This window comes from Erythrolamprus reginae, chromosome 1 (assembly GCF_031021105.1).
Source record: "Erythrolamprus reginae isolate rEryReg1 chromosome 1, rEryReg1.hap1, whole genome shotgun sequence".
NCBI classification, from domain to species: Eukaryota; Metazoa; Chordata; class Lepidosauria; order Squamata; family Dipsadidae; genus Erythrolamprus; species Erythrolamprus reginae.
Window position 1 is genome coordinate 43,967,409 of NC_091950.1, and position 23,561 is coordinate 43,990,969.

General features: G+C 40.3%; 1 protein-coding gene across 1 annotated transcript in view; it reads left to right on the top strand.

Moving 5' to 3' along the window:
- BRF1 (BRF1 general transcription factor IIIB subunit) overlaps nt 1-23,561 on the top strand; it is a 319,000-nt gene that overhangs the window by 106,726 nt on the left and 188,713 nt on the right. Inside the window, exon 4 of the mRNA XM_070751063.1 lies at nt 5,558-5,589. Within this exon, the coding sequence (XP_070607164.1) occupies nt 5,558-5,589 (32 nt within the window). The remainder of the gene's footprint in view (nt 1-5,557; nt 5,590-23,561) is intronic.

The window sequence follows — 23,561 nt, forward strand, 5'->3', positions numbered from 1 at the left end:
TTGATGAAAAAATGTGGTCTGCCAGCAGCCTGTGCAGCTGGCAGCAGAGTTGGACAGCGAGGAGGCTGAAGAGGAACTTGAGCCAGGCCTGGAGTCTGGAATAGGCTTGGTGCCAGAGGCAGGAATTCAGCCAGGGACATTGGGGAGGTTTGTTCCGTGTCCAAAACCTCCAGAGGCTGACATGATGAGTGAGGAAGAACAACAGGAGGAGTCTGTTCTCAATTTGCGCATGTGCAGAGCTGCCAGAAGGCAAGAACATCCAGAGGAGTACTACTCGGTAGTAAGGCTTGAGGATAATTTGTCCCTCCCATAGGCTATATAAGTGGAGAACACGAAAGGGTTAGGGGCAGGAAACAACTAAGTTCATCCCTAGATCTTGTCATTGTAACTCAAGACTCTGCTTTGTTCCTGTTTGAATTTGCCAAGTGTTTCCTGCAAATTGATCTTTGGCAGTTTGCCAAAGAAGAGCAAGGGTCGTGGGTGTTATCTGCTTTTCCCTGCAAGACTTTAGCCAGACTTGTTTTAATTTGATTGGACTTTCATCTAGTTTTTCCTGCAAGACTTTAGTTGGACTTGTTTATTGGGATTTATGATGGCTGCTAATGAACCTAATTAGCAACTGTTATAAATAAAGGAGGTTTATGGGATACCGTGTGTGTCCTTTTATTTAATCAGAAAGTCTAGGTCAGAATAAAAAGTTACTTTACTACCAATCCTCATTGTGACATTTGCAGGGCTAGGAAGGAAAGGAAACCTGAAGTGAGATCATAATCACAATCATGGTTTCACTTAGGAATGGCTTTGATTAATAACTGAGTCCCCCCCTCCCACTGAACCCCTTGAATAAAGACTGGCAATATTTACTTATTTAAATCTGGTACCAAGGAAAAGTAATTAAGCTCTAAAGTACAATGCTTTGGTTTGCTGCATTTGAGTGAATGACTAATTTATAAGGAAACTAGAGAGTGACACCTTCAAAGAGCATTAAAACCCAACCGTCTGACCTCAAAATTACAAACTTAGATTATAAGTCCATTCTGGCTGTTTACAGAGCTTCATCCTTCATTTCAAAGTCATTCATGTTTGGCAACTGACTTTTATATATACAGTTTAGTTTAGTTTAGTTTAGTTTAATTGGATTTGTATGCCCCCCCCTCTTCGAGGACTCGGGGCGGCTCACAGCATTTATAAAAGACACAATAGTACAATTGATCCAATTAATATACTTAAAAATCTTTTAAAATTCTAACTTTAATACTTTTATTAACATTCACTCAGTAAATCACATTAAAAACATTTGTTGGTCACTGTTGTGGTTAGCTCTGGCCCAGCTCCTGCCCCAAGGACTGTGGATGTGGGGGAGACAACCACATGCCGCAGGCCTGTTTTTCTCCCGGTGGAATCTGCTGATGAAGGTTCCTCTGACCAAGAAGACATGCGTGATAGGGTGGAGGAGAGTGTGGCAGACAGCTCAGAAGGAGATCAATTATCTAGCTCCTCCTTGAATTCCGAACAAGAGTTACTGATACAGCCACACATGCGGAGAGCGATGCATAGGCAGCAACAACTGAGAGATTATTATCAAAGAAAATGAGGCCACCTGAGGTTGGGTGGGGCTGTGGTAATTAGTGAGGCTGCTATAAATAGCAGCCTGTGGGTTTGGCCATTGTGGAGGATTATCTCATCATTGTGTTTCGTGCCAGCCTTGCTGACTTCGACCTTCGTGTGCTGATTTTCCCCCGCTTTGAAACTAAACCAGAGCAAAGTGTGTTTCACTTTGTGAAAGAAGAAGGTCTGTGAATTGCCTCACAGCTGCAAGCTAAGTATCTCAGAACTGATAAGGGACTTGTACATATTACCAGTTTGTTTGGAGACGAGTGCTCTTTGCTATACAAAAAGAGTGCTTAGTTTATTTGAATTTTCGGTATAAAGAACATTATTTTGAATTTTCAAATGTGTGTGTGTCTGAACTTTGTATCTGTGAATTTTCGGGAGGATTCTACCAGAGAGCTCGACAGAACAGTTGCGGGAAGATCTAATAATCCCAGGCCTGGCGACAAAGATGAGTTTTTAAACTCTTTCGGAAGGCGAGGAGGGTGGGGGCAGTGCGAATTTCCGGGGGGAGCTGATTCTTCTTTATATAGCTTTTGTTTGAAGAGCTAGTAAGAACTGGTTGGAATCTGACAAAATTGTTTCTGAGTATTCTGGAACACTAATAAAGCCGCACCCTCTTCTTTAATGGTAAAATAGTGGTCTAAGTCAAGGGCGGATTCCTCTTACCTGCTGCTACAGGTGCGCTGTAAACACAACGTGAGGATTCTCGTGTGTGTGTGCGCATCCCCAGTGTGATTTTGCTTCCGCGCATGTGCAGGAAGCAAAAATGTGCAAAAATTGTGAGGGGATGCATGTGTGTGTGAGATTTCAGCAATTTTTTGCTTCCGCGCATGCGTGGAAGAAAAATGCCAAAACTTCGCATGCGCGAGCATCCCCTTGCGAGATTTTGTTTCTGCACATGCGCAGGAAGCAACCCCCCCCTAAAAATTCAAGAATAAAAGGAGGCGGAGCCCCAAGGACCAGCACCGGAGCAATTGCACAAAAATTGAACAATCTGGCAGCCGCTACTGGTGTGGAGTTGCCTACAACACTGGTAGCAACCCACCACTGGTGTAAGCGTGTGTCTATGTAAAAGATTTGTCTGAAGTTGGATATGCTTACACAGGCAATGTAAACTTGTGTAGCTAGTGCACCTGTGGTTTTGTGTTTTCATGTCAAGCTAAGTATGATGATTTATAATACCAGCAGATCTTTGCATTTTATTCTAACACAATATATGCATACAGTGGTACCTCGAGATACGAGTTTAATTCGTTCCGGACCTGGGCTCTTAAGTCGAGCAGCTCTTATCTCGAACGACTTTTCCCCATAGGAATTAATGTAAATAATTTTAATTGGTTCCAGCCCTCAAAAAACTCACAAAGTTAGTCTAAATTATGCAGAAAGACATGTTTTTAATGAAGAAATGTACATGTACATATAAATGAATAATGAAGTTTCTTTCACTTAACTTGTAAACTTTCTTAAACTTTTAAATTTACATATGTTCAACTTCTCTGCCACCCAATCCTGTAGGACAGAGGTCCCCAACCCTTTTTGCACCAGGGACCGGCTTTAAGCGATCAAGAGAGGAATGGGTGAATGAATGGACGGAGGGTGGGAAGGAAGGAAGGAAAGAGGGAAGGGACAGGAACAGAGGAAGGAAGCAAGGAAACTTATGAAAGGGGAGAGTAAGAGAGGAATGAGTGAAGGGAGGGAGGGAGGGAAGAAGGTGGGAAGGAGAAAGAAAAGAAGAAATAGAGGAAGGGAAGGTAAAAGAGAGAAAGAAAAAGAGCAAGAAAGAAAGAAAGAAAGAAAGAAAGAAAGAAAGGGGGAAGGGACAGGAACAGAGGAAGGAAGCAAGGAAACTTATGAAAGGGGAGAGTAAGAGAGGAATGAGTGAAGGGAGGGAGGGAGGGAAGAAGGTGGGAAGGAGAAAGAAAAGAAGAAATAGAGGAAGGGAAGGTAAAAGAGAGAAAGAAAAAGAGCAAGAAAGAAAGCTGCAAGCACCCCCCCGAGCCCCCCAGGCCGGCTGCAACCTTTTAAAACACGCGCGCCGCTTCGCAGCTGTCTCCTGAAGCCGAACGCGGAAGTTAGCGTTTGGCTTCAGGAGACAGCTCCTTGGCGCTTGTATCTCGAATTTGGGCTTGTAAGTAGAACAAAAATATCTCTCCCCTCCCAGCTCTTATCTCGAGTTGCTCTTAAGTAGAGCAGCTCTTATGTCGGGGTTCCACTGTACTTTAAAAAAGCTTACATACCACACATTTATACCAAAACTGCACATCATATTCTTGTAGAGTAGTCTATTTTTATCGACAACAACTGAACAGTGATTTATGGAGTTTTCCCCTTAAAGCTTACTTCTGTTATGGCACTAAATAAATCACTATCTGCTTCTCTTTCTTTACCTGCAGTATTACAAAAATTAAGATTTGCTATTGATTTTATTAAGGAGTTGCTACTTAAATGATCACAGGTACCTCATTTCTACCTAATAAAACACAAGGATTTTGGCAATTTACTGAACTAAATCAAACTAATATTCCGTACGTTGCTTACTCAGATGAATAATTTACATGCATTTCATTATTTAGCAAATTTTTATGGCTGCCCATCTCAAAGAATGTGACTCTGAGCAGTGCATAGCCAGCAGCAGTTAAAAACAATATGACAACTTATTCATTAAAATACTGTGACTAAAATAAATACAAACAAAACCCAAAATTGCTGGGGGATAGCAACCACCTAGGTACAATATAAAGGAAAATAAGCTTAGTACTTCCTTCCAAAATGCAACAGTCTGCTTCTGAAATGATTTTGAGAATAAAATAAAGTGAACAGATGTTGGTAGGGGAAGAAAGGGCAAAGCTTCCAATGATAATTTAAAAATAGAGATATAGTGGAAATTTAGCATGCATGCTTCCCACTTCTTTTGACAATATTACTAGATAATGCTGCATGTATTGAACTAAATGTGTGTATACAGTGTTCCCTCGATTTTCGCGGGTTCGAACTTCGCGGAAAGTCTATACCACGTTTTTTAAAAAATATTAATTAAAAAATACTTTGCGGTTTTTTCCCCTATACCACGGTTTTTCCCACCCGGTGATGTCATATGTCATCGCCAAACTTTCGTCTGCCTTTAATAAATATTTTTTTTAATAAACTTTAATAAATAAATATGGGTAGTAATAATCTGAATGGTTGCTAAGGGAATGGAAAATTGCAATTTAGGGGTTTAAAATGTTAAGGGAAGGCTTGTGATACTGTTCATAGCCAAAAATAGTGTATTTACTTCCGCATCTCTACTTCGCGGAAATTCAACTTTCGCGGGCGGTCTCGGAACGCACCCCCCGCGAAAAGCGAGGGAACACTGTATATATATGTGTGTGTGTATACACACACACACACACACACACACACACAATTTACTAAAACCTAGTAGAGACCACAGTTTGAATTGGAGAATGGGTTCAGAGAGAAAGCCTGATCCTGATTTTGGGACAATCTAATAATTTTAATAGAATGCTTTGAGGAATATCATGATTTAGTTTAAAGACTGGAGAAATGAACTTTGGGATTCTGGATTGTATTAAGATTAAGATTGCTTGTGACAGTTGCTATGTTAAGCACAGAGACTGCTAAACTTTGGCAGAGGTTTTGCGCCTCTTAACATTCAGCTCTGTTTTGAAATCTGCATGCATTGTTGGCCGAGATAACCATTTAAACCTTAAGCTAAGTTTATAACATATAAAGCGAAGAACAAAATCCAACTTAAATTCTTGACTGCATCCTCCCTTCCCCCTCTTAAGTCCTCACCATTTCTTTGCTAAGAATTGGAATATTTAAATGTCCTGTTTTGTGTGCTTACAGAATAAAATGCTTTTTGTCTTTTTCTTGTTCACAGTCAAATGTTATACATTAGGAATGTGTATGCTCTTAAATTCCTTAACCTCAGCAATAGATATGCTGCTTGACCTCAGTGATCTCCTTCAGGTAATTGTAACTGCTTTTGTTTAAATATTCTCTTAAAACATCAACAAATGTCAAAAACTGAAAATAGAGAGATTATAATAGCAGCTTTATTCAAGCAACTTTTGTTGTCTTTTTCTCCCATTTAGCTGTATTGGTTCATTTAGTGCAATTAGAATCAGGTGTTTGGTTTATGTCACTCCATTTTACAAACAACGGATCAACAGTATAATTGCGATGCTAATAATTAGTCTGCTAGTGTTGTGGGCTTTATACTCTGTTCAGATTTATGCTTATGTATTCTATTTTAAAAGCAGATTTTAAAAAATATTTGCAAAAGCAGGTGTTCAGTTCTGCAAAAGCTGGAGGGAAATTATTTTAGCAGAAACTTCAGAAGTTGGCTTGAAAGAAGAATGCTGGCAAAATTACATATGTATTACTTCTTAAGTATCTATTTCCCAACTTGGGGCTCATCAAATACATTGGGATGGAAAATCCAAGAATACAACATCTGGAATGTTAGATATGATTTCCCCACTTATAATGATCAAATGAACTAGTCATCTGCATTAGAATGATTTAACTGAAATATGCAAGGTGAAGAAAAAACCAGCGGTCCCCAACCTTTCTGGCTTGACAGATTTCTGGCAATGGAAGCGGTGGGGGGTGGTTAGTTTTGCACATACAATCTAGATCAGTGATGGCGAACCTATAGCATGGGTGCCACAGGTGGCACGTGGAGCCATATCTGCTGGCACGCGAGCCGTTGCCCTAGCTCAGCTCCAACGTGCATGTGTATGCTGGCCAGATGATTTTTGGCTCACAGAGGCTCTGGGAGGGTGTTTTTGGCTTCCAGAGAGCCTCTGGGTAGATGATGGAGGGTGCTTTTACCCTCCCTTGGCTCCAGGTAAGCCTTTGAAGTCTGGGGATGGTGAAACACGAGTCTACTGGGCCCACCAGAAGTTGGGAATCAGGCCATTTCCGGCCCCCAGAGGGCCTCCGGGTGGTGGGGGAAGCTGTTTTCGCTCTCCCCAGGCTTTGAATTATGGGTGTGGGCACTCACGCATGTGCAATAGTGTGCACCCACACTCATTTGGCCCAGCCATCAGTGATCTAACCTTGGCAACTTGGAGGTATCTGGACTTCAACTCCTTGGAGGGAGTAGGAATGAAAAAATCCTGCAAGCTGGGAAGATGGTTAGCACCTTGTTAGGTCTGAAAAAAAAATCATTTTTGGAGGGAGTAGCAATGAAAACAAGCCTGCAAAGACTTAGAGCTGGAAAAAAAATTCTTTGGAGGGAGTAGAAATGAAAATATCCTGCAAGCCGGGAAGAGAAGATCGTTAGGGGTGGAAAGATGTGTCTTATACTCCAAAAATACAGCATTTATTCATGTACAAGTCTTATAGGATTGTTCATCCCATGTACCTTGGGCAGGTCACAAAACAACGAGAAAACAACAAACCATAACAAAAACTCTTGCTATCCCAAAGAAAATTTCCCTACACATCAGCCTTCCATTTTGCTGAGCTTCAACCTCACTCTATCTCAGTGCTTGTGGGAAGACCAGCTCTTTGAAAATTTTCAAAAGGCTAGGAGCTCTGTCAGATCTCAGGGGAGAAAGTGCACTTCCCGCCAGATGACAACATTTAAGGAACGAGACCTATAGCATGTGTACCAAATCTGCCCTGATAGAATGAGCCCATATCTTCAGGGAGTGAGGGCCCTCTATGTTCAGGTTTTTGAAGATGATAATCAGCCCCTTGAATTTTACCTACAAAGAAACTGGAAATTCACACAGCTACAGTATAGTATGAGCAAACCATGGGGCTCGGCTCACCAATGGATGATCTCTGCCTGTTACCTCAGGTAGAGGAGGAGTGAGAGAACTGAGCCCTGAGGTAACCCGCAGTGCTAGGATCTGGAATTTGACATGACAAACACCCCTCCCCCCCAGCACTGTCTGGGACCAAACACAGAGGAAGGAAGAAAACTGTGTGCTGCAGCTGGTTTAGAAGAATACTATTTATAGTCTGGAGGACAGAAGGAAAAGGGGGGACATGATCGAAACATTTAAATATATTAAAGGGTTAAATAAGGTCCAGGAGGGAAGTGTTTTTAATAGGAAAGTGAACACAAGAACAAGGGGACACAATCTGAAGTTAGTTGGGGGAAAGATCAAAAGCAACATGAGAAAATATTATTTTACTGAAAGAGTAGTAGATCCTTGGAACAAACTTCCAGCAGACGTGGTAGATAAATCCACAGTAACTGAATTTAAACATGCCTGGGATAAACATAGATCCATCCTAAGATAAAATACAGAAAATAGTATAAGGGCAGACTAGATGGACCATGAGGTCTTTTTCTGCTGTCAGTCTTCTATGTTTCTAAATGGTATCAAATTCCACGGAGAGTTATAAGAGGACCAGGATGGATTCATCTCCCCCGTCCCCAATCCCGAGCCCTCCAAAGATTATCCAGACACAACCAGTGCTCTCTCAGTGCTAGAGCCCAGCCTGACCCCCTGCCTGAAAAGAGTCCAGATAATCTGCTTCATCCAGAGTCCCCTGAGTGCCTGCTGGACAAAAATTGTCTATCACAATCAGGCCCAAAGCAGTTGGCATCATCCAAATCCAACCCAGAAGGCCAGGGTCCAAGTGTATCCCATAAATTTAAAATGACCGTTCTGTTTATTGTATATACAGTGCTGAGGTTTCTTCTTTTACCTCATCCTCATCCTTTAAATACCTGGCATCCTCTCTTCACTTTTCCCTGCAAGTGCAGGGTATGCTGTTTTTGGATCAATCAAGTATTGATCTGCTGATTGCAACAGAAATTGACTGACTGGCTTATCTCCAAAGCCTGACATAATGGGCTGAGAAAGAGTGACTGCTCCAAAGTCACACAGCCAGCTGTCATGCCTAAGGCAGGACTAGGATTCACAATCTCCTGGTTTCCAACATGGTGCTTTAACCACTAGACCAAACTGACATTCACTCATTTAATAGGTCTCTAAATTTATAATACTTTTAATACATTTCATTTTTTTTTTACAGTGGATGAACTTTAGTCTGACTGAACTCAGAAAAACTTATTTTCGCGTAGACATATATACAGTAGTACTCTACCTAAGAATGCCTCTACTTATGAACTTTTCTAGATAAGAACTGGGTATCAAGATTTTTTTGCCTCTTCTCAAGAACAATTTTCCACTTACAAACCCAAGCCTCTGAAACTATAACCAGAAAAGGCAGGGAGAAGCCTCCGTGGGGCCTCTCTAGGGATCTCCTGGGAGGAAACAGGGCCGGAAAAGGCAGGGAGAAACCTTTGTGGGGCTTCTCTAGGAATCTCCTGGGAGGAAACAGGGCCTCCACCCTCCCTCTGCCTTCCCCAATCACACACATTATTTGCTTTTACATTGATTCCTATGGGAAACATTCCTTCTTCTTACAAACCTTTCTATTTAAGAACCTGGTCACAGAATAAATTAAGTTCGTAAGTAGAGGTACCACTGTATATGACTATATGGCTGCATTTTAATAGTAACTTTAGTTGGCAGCATATTGGGTTTACGTGGAAAGAGTGAAATATCCTTAATGTCTTTGCTTATGATATATTGTAAAAAATCCTTATTGAATGGATAATTTGCAACGTCATTCTTATTTTTATGATATCTGGTTTATCTCATATGGTTTTAGATATATTGGATTAGAGTACATCTCATTTAGCAAGTGCCTTATTTAACAATCATTCCTGGTTATGTTGATAATGAAAAAGTAACTGCACTAATTCTCAAATTTACAACTTTTACAGATTTGTAAAACAAAGAAAAGCTTCACAACCACATTTGTGGTTTCAATAAGTGACTAATTAACTTAATGACAGAATTTTCAGCTCCAATATGGCTGCTAGTCAAGGACTATTTACACTGCTAAATCTTATCAAAAGTTTTCAACTTTTTATTTCTTTCAAAATGGTGTTCAGCACAGAACTTTATTAACAGCTAATATATAAGTACATCATGTATTATAAACTTTATTTTGTTTTTTAATCTATTGTGGCCTCTTTCAATCATATATCTTTTCTGAAAATGAAATTGAAACTGAAGATTTAGATGCCAAGCTGTTGGTCTTTATAATAGAGAAATTCTGTATTCTGTATTGGTACATTTTATCAAAATACACGCAGACAGAAGACAAATAAGTGTGCAGATTTATACCAGTTACAAAACCTTATTTTAATATACATTTGAATTGTCCCTGTTTAATTCATATAATTCATATAATTCATTTGAATTGTCTCTGTTTAAGAAACAGTTTTTAAAAATTGTTATTTAATTTATGAAGTCAATATAAACTCATTGGAATTTATTACAAGTCCAAAGCTGAATTCCAAAATAATTTCAAGAATTCTTAAAAAGAGCATTTTAGATAATACTTTCCAAAAGCAAATCATAACTCTTTCACATACTGTAGTAGTAATGAGTGAATGTTGATTATCCCTACATCTGTTGGGTGTCCCACAAAGAGTCAATGATCTTTCAAGAATAATACAAAAAAAAACAGCTTTTCTTTTACAGTAAGGAAATCAGCCTTTTCTGACGTGATTATAACCAACAAGAAAGGCACAGTAATCAGACATGAATTAATTGGAGAATTAACTTTGGGTAAAAGTAATTGTGTAATAATACTGCGCTTCTTGATTTTACGGGGAAATTAAAATGAAATGAAATCATACATCTACCTTGAAATTGAAGAAAATGGATTACATGGCAGGAACAGTTAATGGAAAAAATGAGTCAAAACTGGAAGGACTAAAAGCAAAACTGCACACAAGTCCAACAAAGAAGAAAAATGGAAAAGGGCAGAAGCTGATATTTAGTGAATTTCAAAAAAAAAAAACCCATACCACAAATAGAAGACAGAAAGAGGAATAAAACGAATCTGTATTATTAGCTTCGTTTCGTAGACATATTATCAAGAAGATTAAAACTCAAAATGAACTGAAATTGGTAAGTTTTTTTCAAACATATTGGAAAATATAAGAAAAATAAACTGAGTTGTTGAGAGAAGATGGCATAAACAAGATAACAAAAGCAGAATTATTCAGTTCCCATTTTGCTTAATTTTCCCTAAGAGGATACCTCTTCCACTGGGTGTTTATGACAAACAGATTCAAGGGACATAGTTCCAGCTTGAATCTTGAGAGAAATATAGTCAAAGATCTATTTACTTTGAAAGAGTTTAAATCTCAAGAGATAGATGAATTGCATTCTAGGATACCAAACAAATCCTTTGACGGTGTCTGGCTGAAGCTCTGTTCTTATCTTTTAAAAGACCTAAGTAAGAGAATGATTGAAGTACCAGATGTCTGGAAGAGATAAATATTCTTTCCTTTAGAAAGAGGAGAAAAAAAATCTGATCAAATACTAAAGCAATTGTTCTGTAAACACCTTGAAAACAATTTAGTGATTCCTAAAGTTATCATGAATTATATTAAGAACATGTCACTGTTGGACTTTATTTATTTTTTAATTGGGAAACATGAATGGGTAGATCAGAGCTCTGGGGAAGCTGTTGAATGTTGTTGTTATTATTATATTATTATTAATAATAATAATAATAATAATAATAATAATAATAATAATAATAATAATATTTGTATGCCACCCCTCTGCAGACTCGGGGCGGCTTACAGCAATGATAAAAACAATATATAATGACAAATCTAATAGTTAGAATCTAAAATAACAATAATACATTTAAAAAGTCTAAAAAACAAGAAACCCAAATATATGAAAACATACATACAGTCATATCATACACAAAAAACTACATAGGCAGGGAGAGATGTTTCAGTTCCCCCACGCTTGACGACAAAGGTGGGTTTTAAGGAGTTTACGAAAGGCAAGGAGGGTGGGGGCAATTCTAATCTCTGGAGGGAGCTGATTCCAGAGGGTCGGGGCTGCCACAGAGAAGGCTCTTCCCCTGGATCCCGCCAATTGACATTGTTACTTGACGGGACCTGGAGGAGACCAACTCTGTGGGACCTAACCAGTCGCTGGGATTCGTGCGGCAGAAGGCGGTCTCGTAGATACCCTGGTCTGGTAGATGAAGCTGATATGTGGGGACTTTTTGATACTGATTTTATACAGGCCCCAAAGCCTGGGCCTAGGTCTTTTGAGGTGGAGTTGTTAGAGCCGATAGGAGCCATAGTGGGAGAAGGCTGATTTGAAGTATCACATGATACAGCTTTTCAGCCCTTGTGTTCCTCCTGCCATATAATCAGAAACTTGGAGGCCTCACTTCCAGATGCTACCAGATTTTCCTGCAATAAAGTTTAATTCATCCATGATTTCATTGTGAGTGGGAGGGTAGATGCGACATGCATTAGCAAGACATGGATGAGTGTAGAAGGGGATGTTGCCCACTCAGAGTTATAACCAACTGGAATTGTCTATGGACATGATTTTAAGGCTATGGAACTGAGGATGGAATGGCTGTTGTCAGATGAAGGAATATTGTAAAGCACTAAGAGGTATATAAGTCTAAATGGTATTGCTATTGCTATTGTAGAAGCATTTCTCCCCAGATAACTGAGTGTGAGACCATGTGTGAAGTTGGGCTCAAGAGATCAGTTGGGACTGTTCTGTTGTTCTTCCCTACTTAAAGCTGTGCCCGGATTGGTAATCAAAGTTTCTGAGCTTATATTGATGGAAGACCTCAACCTGCCTTCAACTCTGAAACTTAAAACTCTTAAACTTTGAGCCAGCTTGAGAGTTCATGGGACACCATAATGAGCATGAACCTAACTCAGATGGTCAGTGACCCAATTCTCATTGATGGTCACATGATAATAAAAGCCTGGGCTTGCTCGTGAATGACCTCTTTCTCTCTGGTGATCCTAAGATTCCTCTGGAAAAGAAGTGGCAAAAGAGAGAGCTAGAATACCAGTGGAGAAAGATTGAGAGCAAGTCTGAATGGATATGAGCAGAAGCCTAAATTACTGTGGTGACAACTGAAATAACTGCAGCAAAATTTAGCTAGTTTAATGAAAAGAAGGACCAGGGGGAAAATTTAGCTAGTTTAATGAAAAGAAGGACAAGGGGAGACATGATAGCAGTGTTCCAGTATCTCAGGGGTTGCCACAAAGAAGAGGGAGTCAACCTATTCTCCAAAGCACCTGAGAAGCAATGGGTGGAAACTAATCAAGGAGAGAAGTAACTTAGAACTAAGGAGAAATTTCCCGACAGTTAGAACAATTAATCAGTGGAACAGCTTGCCTCCAGAAGTTGTGAATGCTCCAACACTGAAAGTTTTTAAGATGTTGGATAACCATTTGTCTGAAGTGGTGTAGGGTTTCCTGCGTAAGAAGGGGATTGGACCAGAAGACCTCCAAGGTCCCTTCCAAATCTGTTGTTGTTGTTATTATTATGTAATTATTTTTCTTCTCTTTCTTTGTGCACAGTGTACTCTTCAGTTGCCCCTTTTTAGGCTTTTCCTCCCTTTTTTTAGGAAGGGAGAAGCCTAAACATTTTAATGATTCCTGTAAGGATTTTGCAAGGCATCTGATAGATAAAATTGCTCAAATCCGACAAGTTTGATCTGACTTTGCATGTCTTAGTGAAATAATTGAGACTGGTCATGTTTTGTTCTCTGGGAGGAGTTTAGATTTTTATATCTTGGGGAAGTGGACAGCGTCCCTAGAGTATATCCATCTGATAGCTAGATCTGTTTCCTTCTTGGCTTAAGAGGGAATTGTGCCCATAATGGTTCAAAACAGTAGTAAGTTGTTCCTTGAGTGACCAGAGTTTTCTATCCTTGAAAGAGGTGTCCATGTACTTCTGTCTTAAGAAATCAACATTTGATTCAAAGGACAGTTTTCATCCAGTTTTCAATCTCTCCTTTTTGGACAAGTGGTACAGGATCGTCCAGAGCAGTGATTTTCAACCTTTTTTGAGCCGCGGCACATTTTTTACATTTACAAAACCATGGGGCACATTGAAGGGGGGGGGGGGCTAAAAAAAGTTTGGACAAAAATTCTCTCTTCCTTTCGCTCTATTTCTTCCTCCCTCTTTCTCTCCTCCCTCTTTTTTTTCTCTCTCCATCCTTCTTTCTTTCTCTCTTCCTTCTTTCCTCTTTTTTGCTCTATTTCTTTCTCCCTCCCTCCATGTTTTTCTCTCTCCCACCTTCCCTCCCTCCCTCCATGTTTTTCTCTCTCCCACCTTCCCTCCCTCTCTTTCTCTCTCTCTCTCTTGCTTTGTTTCTTGCTCTCTTGCTTTCTTTCTCTCTTATTCTCTTTCTCTCTCTCTTGCTTTCTCTCTCTCTTGCTTGCTTTCTCTGTCTTTCTTTCTCTCTTGTTTTCTTTCTCTCTCTCTTGCTTTCTTTCTCTGTCTTTCTTTCTCTTGTTTTCTTTCTCTTGTTTTCTTTCTCTCTCTCTCTTTCTCTTTCTCTCTCTTTCTTTCTCTCTCTCTTGTTTTCTTTCTCTCTGAGCTTCGCGGCACACCTGACCATGTCTCGCGGCACACTAGTGTGCCACGGCACACTGGTTGAAAAACACTGGTCCAGAGGACACTGGGAAAAAGTAGCCTGTATTTTTTATAGATAGATTTCAGAGTGGAATAGAGTATTGAGATAATAATAAGCTTTATGATTGACCTCTCCCAAGATTAAGATAGTGGTGGTCCAATTCTTCTTTTTAAAATAATTTTTAATTGATTTTCATAATAACAATATAATCATTAAACATTCACACAACACATAACAATGTGCTCAGTGTTACGTGCCCACCACCAAACAACATTCATACCCCTCCACCAAAAGGGGGGCATAATTTCTATATTATTATTATTATTATTATTATTATTATTATTATTATTATTATTATTATTATTATCATCACCACCACCATCATCATCATCATCATCATCATCATCATCATTTATTAGATTTGTATACTGTTCCTCTCCGAAGACCCTTATTCTTAGTCCTGCAAGATAGACTTCCCTGCCTCCCATTCAGGTCTATATACCATTTTAACTCAAGAGCAGTGGTACAATTCTTCTGATTCTCTTTGACTTAACAGTTTTTGATATGATTACTCCTAGTAACCCCTGGACTAACTTTAGGGATGGAAAGTTGGACACTCTCTTATCATATTTTTCTTTCATTTTTCTGAATATTGTGTGCTACACTTGCAGTATGTTCGGTTCCTCAGAGCTTTATACTCTTTCCCCCTCTTCTATTTAACATCTACATAAAATTGCTAAGAGGGGACATTCAATGGCATATGGCCAGGTATAATCGATGTATTTGTTTTACTGTATGTCTTGACTTGCTTACCAAGTGATGCTCTAGTGAGCTGTCCTGATGCTTGATGGCTGTTAGGATCTGGTGTGAATGAATAGGCTTGGCTCCCTAACTAGTGTGTCCAATGTACAGAATGGAATTATAGAGGTTTTGGTGAATTGAGAGATTTAATTTTTGATGGAAACACTGTTACTTGTGAATAAATTCTGTCTTGACTTCAAAGGAATCATTAAAGCATGCATTTCTGTCTAAAGTTAATCACTTTAGCCTTTAGAGCTTTTGAAAAATGGTGTACAACTATTTTTAAAGCAAAGAAATTTAGTATTACATAACACTCTTTTTATTAAGCACAGCAGGTTCTCCCTAAATTTCCAAAGATAAACTTGATGAATCTATCTGGAATAGTTTATGACATAGACTTCCTTTAAAATCTAAATCAAGAATTGATCAAGAAGATAATCTATAGGTGGCACCCCAGTCTATTACATTTTAATGTTTACCCATTTAAAAATATTGATGTACAGTGTTCCCTCAATTTTCACGGGGGATGCGTTCCAAAACCACCAGTGAAAGTCGAATTTCCGCGAAGTGGAGATGCGGAAGTAAATACACTATTTTTGGCTATGAACAGTATCACAAGCCTTCCCTTAACACTTTAAACCTCTAAATTACAATTTCCTTAGCAACCATTTAGATTATTACTCACCATGTTTATTTATTAAAGTTTATTTAAAAAAATATTTATTAAATGCGGACGAAAGTTTGATGATGACATATGACGTCATCGGGCGGGAAAAACCGTGGTATAAGGGGAAAACCGCGAAGTATTTTTTAATTAATATTTTTGAAAAACCGTGGTATAGACTTTCCGCGAAGTTCGAACTAGTGAAAATCGAGGGAACACTGTATATTTAAAATAGCATAACGTTCAACAAAATTTTTAGAGTTAGCATGCATAGAGTTAAAACAAAAGGTAATGGAAAAGCATTCGGACAAGAACTATCTCCCCATCTTTAGTTGTTCAGCTTATCTGAATCACATCCCACCAGTTAGTAGCTGTTCTTTGTCTCACTTGCTTTTAAATTATTAGGCCAAGTTTAATGGCCATGTTTCCCAAGAATTTTCCATGGTCCTTGAACTGCAACATTGCTCTACCTCAGCGATTAGAAATACTTCTAAAAACAGCTGGCAGTAGAAGGGGATGACAGGAGTGAAGTCAAGCAGGAAGATGCATGGGAAAGGGAGAGAACTGATCAGTGAAGTAGGAAATAAGTTGCAGTGCATGATCCAGAGGTAGATTGAGTCTCCTACATTACCAGGTACCTCTTGCTCTCCTTATGGATTGGGAACTAGGCTATAGGATGTTCTGTCGAGCTCTCTGGTAGGAGCCTCCCGAAAATTCAAGGGTACAAATTTCAGACACACATACGTTTGAAAATTCAAAACAATGTTCTTTATCACAAAATTCAAAATAAACTAAGCACTCTTTTTGTGTTGCAAAGAGCACTTGTCCCAAAACAACAGGGTAGTCTGTACAATTTCCCTTAAGCAGTCATTAAGTACTTAGCTAGCAGCTGTGAAGAAACTTCACACCCTTCTTCTTCCAATGAAGTGAGAAACACACACACATTGCTCTGCTTTGGTTTCAAAGGCGTGAAAAATCAACAAACAAAGTCCAGAAAACAGCAACACAGGATTCCTGAAGAACTGCGATCAGATACTCTTTCACAACGGCCAAACCCACACGCTGCTATTTGTAGCAGTAGCCCTAATTACTGGAGCCCCACCCAACTACAGGTGGCCTCATTTTCTCTTGTAATAATCCTTCAGTTGTTGTCTCCTATGCATCACTCTACGCATGCATGGATGTGTCATTAATTCTTGTTCAGAATCCAAGGATGATACAGATGATTGATCTCCTCCCTGGCTGTCTGCCAAACTCCCTTCTTCCCTGTCACTCATGCTTCCTTGGTCAGAGGAGGCTTCATCGGCAGATTCCATCGGGAGCTAAACAGGCCTGCGGCATGTGGATGTCTCCCCCACATCCACATGCACATTGGGGCAGGAGCTTGGGGCAGGAGCTGGGGCAGAGCTAACCACAACAGAGGATGTTACCTTATTGTGATGTGAGAAGAACTCAATGCAAACAGCAATGTGGATAAATGGACTACTGGCAATTATCTGATCACATGTGGAAGCAGAGTTTAAAGCAAAATCAGCATTCATTGAATTAGCCCACACTGATCTCTGTTTCAAAAATAAGCATACTTTTCAAATGGTGTAACTTTTCCATGTCTGTTTTTCTTTCCATCTGCCTGTCCATTCAGTGACAAGGAAAGTCTCAAGCAGGTGTTACAGTGGGTGTATGAGGTATTGGTATTCTTCACTTGGACATACTGTTTTTTCAGTAAAGTTAATTTTGAACATTTGGTACAGCCAGATTTAAATCAAAAGGACTCCTGGTGTTGTTTCTCCTAATGGAGCTTGTGTTTATTCTGCTTATTAGAAAGTACCAAGAGTAGAAGTAACTTTTTTGTTTGTAGATGAACAGTTTTGAAATTAAAAATGGAATATTACCATTGGTTTTTGTTCTGCTACTGAAACTTTGGCAGAACTGAAGTACAGAATAAAATGGAGATATTCCTATCTTCTGTTATGTTGTCAGGTGCTGGCAAATTGAGTACAGTGATACCTCGTCTTACAAACGCCTCGTCATACAAACTTTTTGAGATACAAACCTGGGGTTTAAGATTTTTTTTGCCTCTTCTTACAAACTATTTTCACCTTACAAACCCACCGCCACTGCTGGGATGCCCCGCGACTTCCATTGCCAGCAAAGCACCCGTTTTTGCGCTGGGATTCTCCTGAGGCTCCCCTCCATGGGAAACCCCACCTCCGGACTTCCGTGTTTTTGTGATGCTGCAGGGGAATCCCAGCCGCGCAAAAACGGGCGCTTCGGCTGGCAAAAAGGGTGAATTTTGGGCTTGCACGCATTAATCGCTTTTCCATTGATTCCTATGGGAAACATTGTTTTGTCTTACAAACTTTTCATCTTAAGAACCTCGTCCCGGAACCAATTAACTTTGTAAGACAAGGTATCACTGTATCTGATATTATTGGGAATAGCAAATAGCAAATACCTAGGACAGAAAAGGGCACCCTGAGCAGTCAGTCTCAAGCTTATTAATACTGTATCTATCTTTGGCTCCAGAAATCCAAGTCTCTGGAATGGCCAAAGACATTGAAGTTTTATCATAAGTAGTGTTATGAGGTTGTCTCAAAGGGCATGAAGATTCTGGTCTATGGTTTTAAATAGCACCATGAACTGTCCACAATCTCCACTTTGTAAACTAGTGTGCTGGGAGTTTAAATCTTTAAACTCCCAGCATACTAGTATTGTCATATATTCACAATACTGTGAATTGTGAACTGTGCTGAGAGTGCAATAGTGTGCTGGAAATTTAAACTCTTAAACTCCCAGCAAACTAGTATTGTAATACATTCACAAAATTGAATTGTGAAGTGTGCTGGGAGTGCAATAGTGTGTTGGGAGTTTAAACTTTTAAATTCCCAGCACACTAATATTGTGATATGTTCATTCTTAGTCCCCAAGACTTCTAGTAATGCCACATAATATACATGCTAGCAAACAAGTTTTGCTAGAATGTATATTATGTGCTGTTGTGGTTAGCTCTGGCCCAGCTCCTGCCCCAAGGACTGTGGATGTGGGGGAGAATCTGATGATGACAGCTCCTCTGACCAAGAAGACATGAGTGACAGGGAGGAGGAGAGTGTGGCAGACAGCTCAGAAGGAGATCAATTATCTAGCTCCTCCTTGGATTTAGAACAAGAGTTAATGATACAGCCACGCATGCGGAGAGCGATGCATAGGCAACAACAGCTGAGAGATTATTATCAAAGGCCACCTGTGGTTGGGTGGGGCTGTGGTAATTAGTGAGGCTGCTATAAATAGCAGCCTGTGGGTTTGGCCATTGTGGAGGATTATCTGATCTTTGTGTTTCGTGACTGCTTTACTGACTTTGACTTTTTGTGTGTGCTGATTTTTCCCCGCTTTGAAACTAAACCAGAGCAAAGTGTGTGTCACTTTGTGAAAGAAGAAGGACTGTGAATTGCCTCACAGCTGCAAGCTAAGTATTACAGAACTGATAAGGGACTTGTATAAATTACCAGTTTGTTTGGAGACCAGTGCTCTTTGCTATACCAAAAGAGGGCTTGGTTTAAGTGGATTTTCATTATAAAGAACATTGTTTTGAATTTTCAAACGTGTGTGTGTCTGAAATTTGTACCTGTGAATTTTTGGGAGGAGTCTACCATAGAGCCCGACAGAACATGTGCATTGTAAACAATATTGTTTACATTCTAGTAAACAAGTAAATACTTTTGCTTCCTCGCTGTGTGTGGCCTTTCACACATATATGAATAAAAAAGTGCTAGAGCACCTGCCCAGCCTTGGCTGATCCCAAAAGCTCAGTCTAATTAATACTTGGCTAAGAAATCAGGAGTCTGATAGTACCTTATCTGACTCATACAAGCATACGCCTTTTAATAACATTGGTTAGTTGGGAAAAAATGCTAGCAAGAGTCCTGATTTTTTTTGGGTCATGCCAGATTAACAAAGCACTCCCTCCTACCATATATCCTTGGATAAAAATAAAAATCATTAGGAAATACCAAATCTGTGGGATACCGCAACATGCTGGCTATGGAATTTTGGGAGTTGAAGTCCACACATTATTATTATTATTATTATTATTATTATTATTATTATTATTATTATTATTATTATTATTATTTTTATTGGATTTGTATGCCGCCCCTCTCCGTAGACTCGGGGCGGCTAACAAAAGTAATAAAAAACAGCATATAAATCCAATACTAAAACAACTAAAAAAAACCTTATTGTAAAACCAAACATACATACAAACAAACATACCATGCATAAATTGTAAAGGCCTAGGGGGAAAGAATATCTCTGTTCCCCCATGCCTGACGGCAGAGGTGGGTTTTAAAGGAGCTTTTGAAAGGCGAGGAGGGTGGGGGCAAGTTGCCAAGGTTGAAACATATAGGTTGAAATATAGACTAAAAAATAAGCACACCAAGAAACAAACTACCGTATTTTTCAGACTACAGTATAAGATGCACCGGAGCAAAATAAGAAAAGAGCCGACTGGGGAGTGGATGGCCTTACTGAATATCCCCAATCAGCTGTTCCAAAGGTGAACTTTAGCAACAGGTTCATTGGTTGTGAGCTCTGTACCTTGCTTTTTCAGCCTGTGAAACCTCCATTTCAGAGGCATTTTTTCAGGCTGTGAAATCTCCATTTCAGACGGGGCTACGTTTGGTGTATAAGATGCACCCAAATTTTCACCCTTTTTAAATGGGAAAAAATACTCTGAAAAATACCATAACCTTGAAAGGAGTTGCAAACCATTACTAATTGCCAGCAGACCTCCATGGCTTTATCCATGGAGTCACTAGGAGTCAAACTTGATTCTAAGGAGAATCTATCTAGTGTTGCAGTTCAGCACTATCAGATTTCATAATTGGCCGAATAAGTGAAATGGTAGGCTTGCCCCATTGATAGCTAGTGGTATCTCTGTTCCACTGTGCATTCAAAGAGTTTGCATATACAGTGAGGTTACACCTAAGCCATTTTGTTTCTGCTAGGCAGAAAAATTGTTGATCCTTTTAGAACAAAGTAGCTGTTGTGTATTAGTGTTGGTAAAATAAGAGACCATTTTACTCTGAGTAAAGGCTTAAATCCATTAGAAACTTTATAAAACTCAAGGAATTTGTTTATCTCTAAGGTAAACAAACCTACACAGAACACTTAGAATTTTAATCTATATTTTATTGTATACAGTGAACCCTCGAGTTTCGCGTCCTCAAGCATCGCGAAAGGGCTATTTCGCGAGTTTTCAACCCAGAAGTAAACTCCACCATTTGCGCATGTGTGCCTTTTTTTCTATGGCCACGCATGCGTAGATGGTGGAGTTCCCCAGCTGGGAAGCTGGGCGGCTTCCCTGGGTCTTCCCCCTCTTGCCCCGTAAGACCCCAGCGGCGGCGCGAGCAACGGCGTGGGCGGGCGGGCGGCACGCGCGGGGACACCCCAGCTCCGCTGCCCAGCTGGGGAGCGGAGCTGGGGTTTCCCCAAGCGCGCGCGCGTTGCTGGGGCCGCTCCCCAGCTGGGGAGCGGAGCCGGGGTTTCTCCAAGCGCGCGCGCGTTGCTGGGGCTGCTCCCCAGCTGGGGAGCGGAGCCGGGGTTTCTCCAAGCGTGCGCGCGCGTTGCTGGGGCCGCTCCCCAGCTGGGGAGCGGAGCCGGGGTTTCTCCAAGCGCGCGCGCGTTGCTGGGGCCGCTCCCCAGCTGGGAAGCGGCCCCAGCAACGCGCGCGCGCTTGGGGAAACCCCAGATCCGCTCCCGAGCTGGGGAGCGGCCCCAGCAACGCGCGCGCGCTTGGGGAAACCCCGGCTCCGCTCCCCAGCTGGGAAGCGGCCCCAGCAACGCGCGCGCGCTTGGGGACACCCCGGCTCCGCTCCCCAGGAAACCCCAGGCGCGAGCAACGGGGTGGGCGGGCGAAGGGCGGGCGGCGGTGGAAGTAAAAACACCATCTGCGCATGCGCAGATGGTGTTTTTACTTCCGCACCGCTACTTCGCGAAAAATCGATCATCGCTTGGGGTCCTGGAACGGAACCCTCGCGATGATCGAGGGTTCACTGTATTGCTAAAGCTTAATACTTCGACCCTGTATTTATTTTCTTGGCATAAGCTCTGTAATTGTGTGTTTTATTTAACTTAATTCTTTTCTAACGTGAAATACAAATACATAGTAAAATGAACTACATTTGTTATACAGTAGAACTTCCAAATACTTTAAATATACTAATAAACAATAGAACCAAATAATACTTTATTTTTTATAGCAAAATTGCCTCTAAATTAGAAACAGAACAGCATCTTTTTGTGATCTGCCCATAAGGTTTTTCTGTGGAAGATTCTTTTAAATTGAGTTGAACAGCTTTGTATATTTTATTTCTTTTGCTGCTGGATGCCTTTTGCATGTGACTAAGTTAAAAGGGATTTTTGCATTCCTTCTTTTCCATTTTTTAAACAATGATTGATTTTATTTATTTTTTGGTAAGATTGGTCTGCCTCCCAAAGGGAAAAGGAGAAGAAAGAGATGATTCCATTTATCCACGCTTCAACAGCAGAGAGATAGGAAGAAACACCACAGAGTTTGTGTGTTTCTTATCTTTATTTTTTCTTTACATTTGACAGAAAAGCCAAACTGATGATAAAAGTAGAAAGCCCGGTGATATGCTTCCCAGAAGATAGGGGGCAGCAAAGCTAGAGTATGGACCCAAAATACTTCAAGGAGAGGTTTGAGACCTTCAGCTCATACACAGGTGAAACTTGAAAAATTAGAATATCATGCAAAAGTTCATTTATTTCAGTAATGCAGCTTAAAAGGTGAAACATAAATGAGAGACACTCATTAAATGCAAGGCAAGATAGTTCAAGCCGTCATTTGTCATAATTGTGATGATTATGAGCTACAGCTCCCCAAATCAACACAGACTGTGGAAACTTATGCATCTCATTTGGAAACCAAGGACCCAGAGTATGGAGGAAAAATAGAGAGGCACACACAGCAAGATGCTTGAAGTCTAGCGTGAAGTTTCCATTGGGGAGCCATGTCATCTGCTGGTATTAGTCCACTGTGCTTCATTAAGTCCAGGGTCAATGTAGTCGTCTACCACAAGACTTTGGATCACTTCATACTTCTTTCCGCAGCTGAGCTTTATGGGGATACCGACTTCAATTTTCCAGAAGGGCTTGGCACCTGCCCACACTGCCAAAAGCACCAAAACCTGGTTCAATGACCATAGGATTACTGTGTTTGATTGACCAGCAAACTCCCCTAACCTGAACCCCACAGAGAATTATGGGGTATTGCCAATGGAAAGATGAGAGACATGAGACTGAACAATGCAGAAGAGCTGAAGGCCGCTATTGAAGCATCCTGGTCTTCCATAATACCCCAACAGTGCTACAGGCTGATAGCTTCCATGCCACACCGCATTGAGGCAGTAATTGATGTAAACTAAGTTCTGAGTACATATGCATGCTTATACTTTTCAGAAGTCCGCTATTGTTCTATGTGCAATTTTTGTTTTATTGATCGCATGTAATATTCTAATTTTCTAAGATGGTAGTATTTGAGATTTTCATGAGCTGTAACCCATAATCATCACAATTATGACAAATCATGGCTCATATATTTCACCTTTTAGGTTGCATTACTGAAATAAATGAACTTTTGTATGATATTCTAATTTTTTGAGTTTCATCTGTACTAGCATAATGATGGCAAACCTTTTGGGAAAAAATTCAGAAAATGTCGATCCTGACTCTGCTGGTGTCACCTCCCCTTTCCCCCCTTGTTTCCATCTGGATTTGTTTTCTGTCCATTTCTGTTACTTTCTTTTGTTTTTATATTATTTCAACAATACAACACAGCAAATGAGACCACTATGCTAGATTTAGTATTTCATCCCCAGTCGGGCGCTTCCAAAGCACCTACGACTGCGTGATGTAGCGGCGAATTATGTATGCCGATCCCAGTAAAAAGGCCTTTTGCAATTGACAGAGAGAGATTTTGTCAATT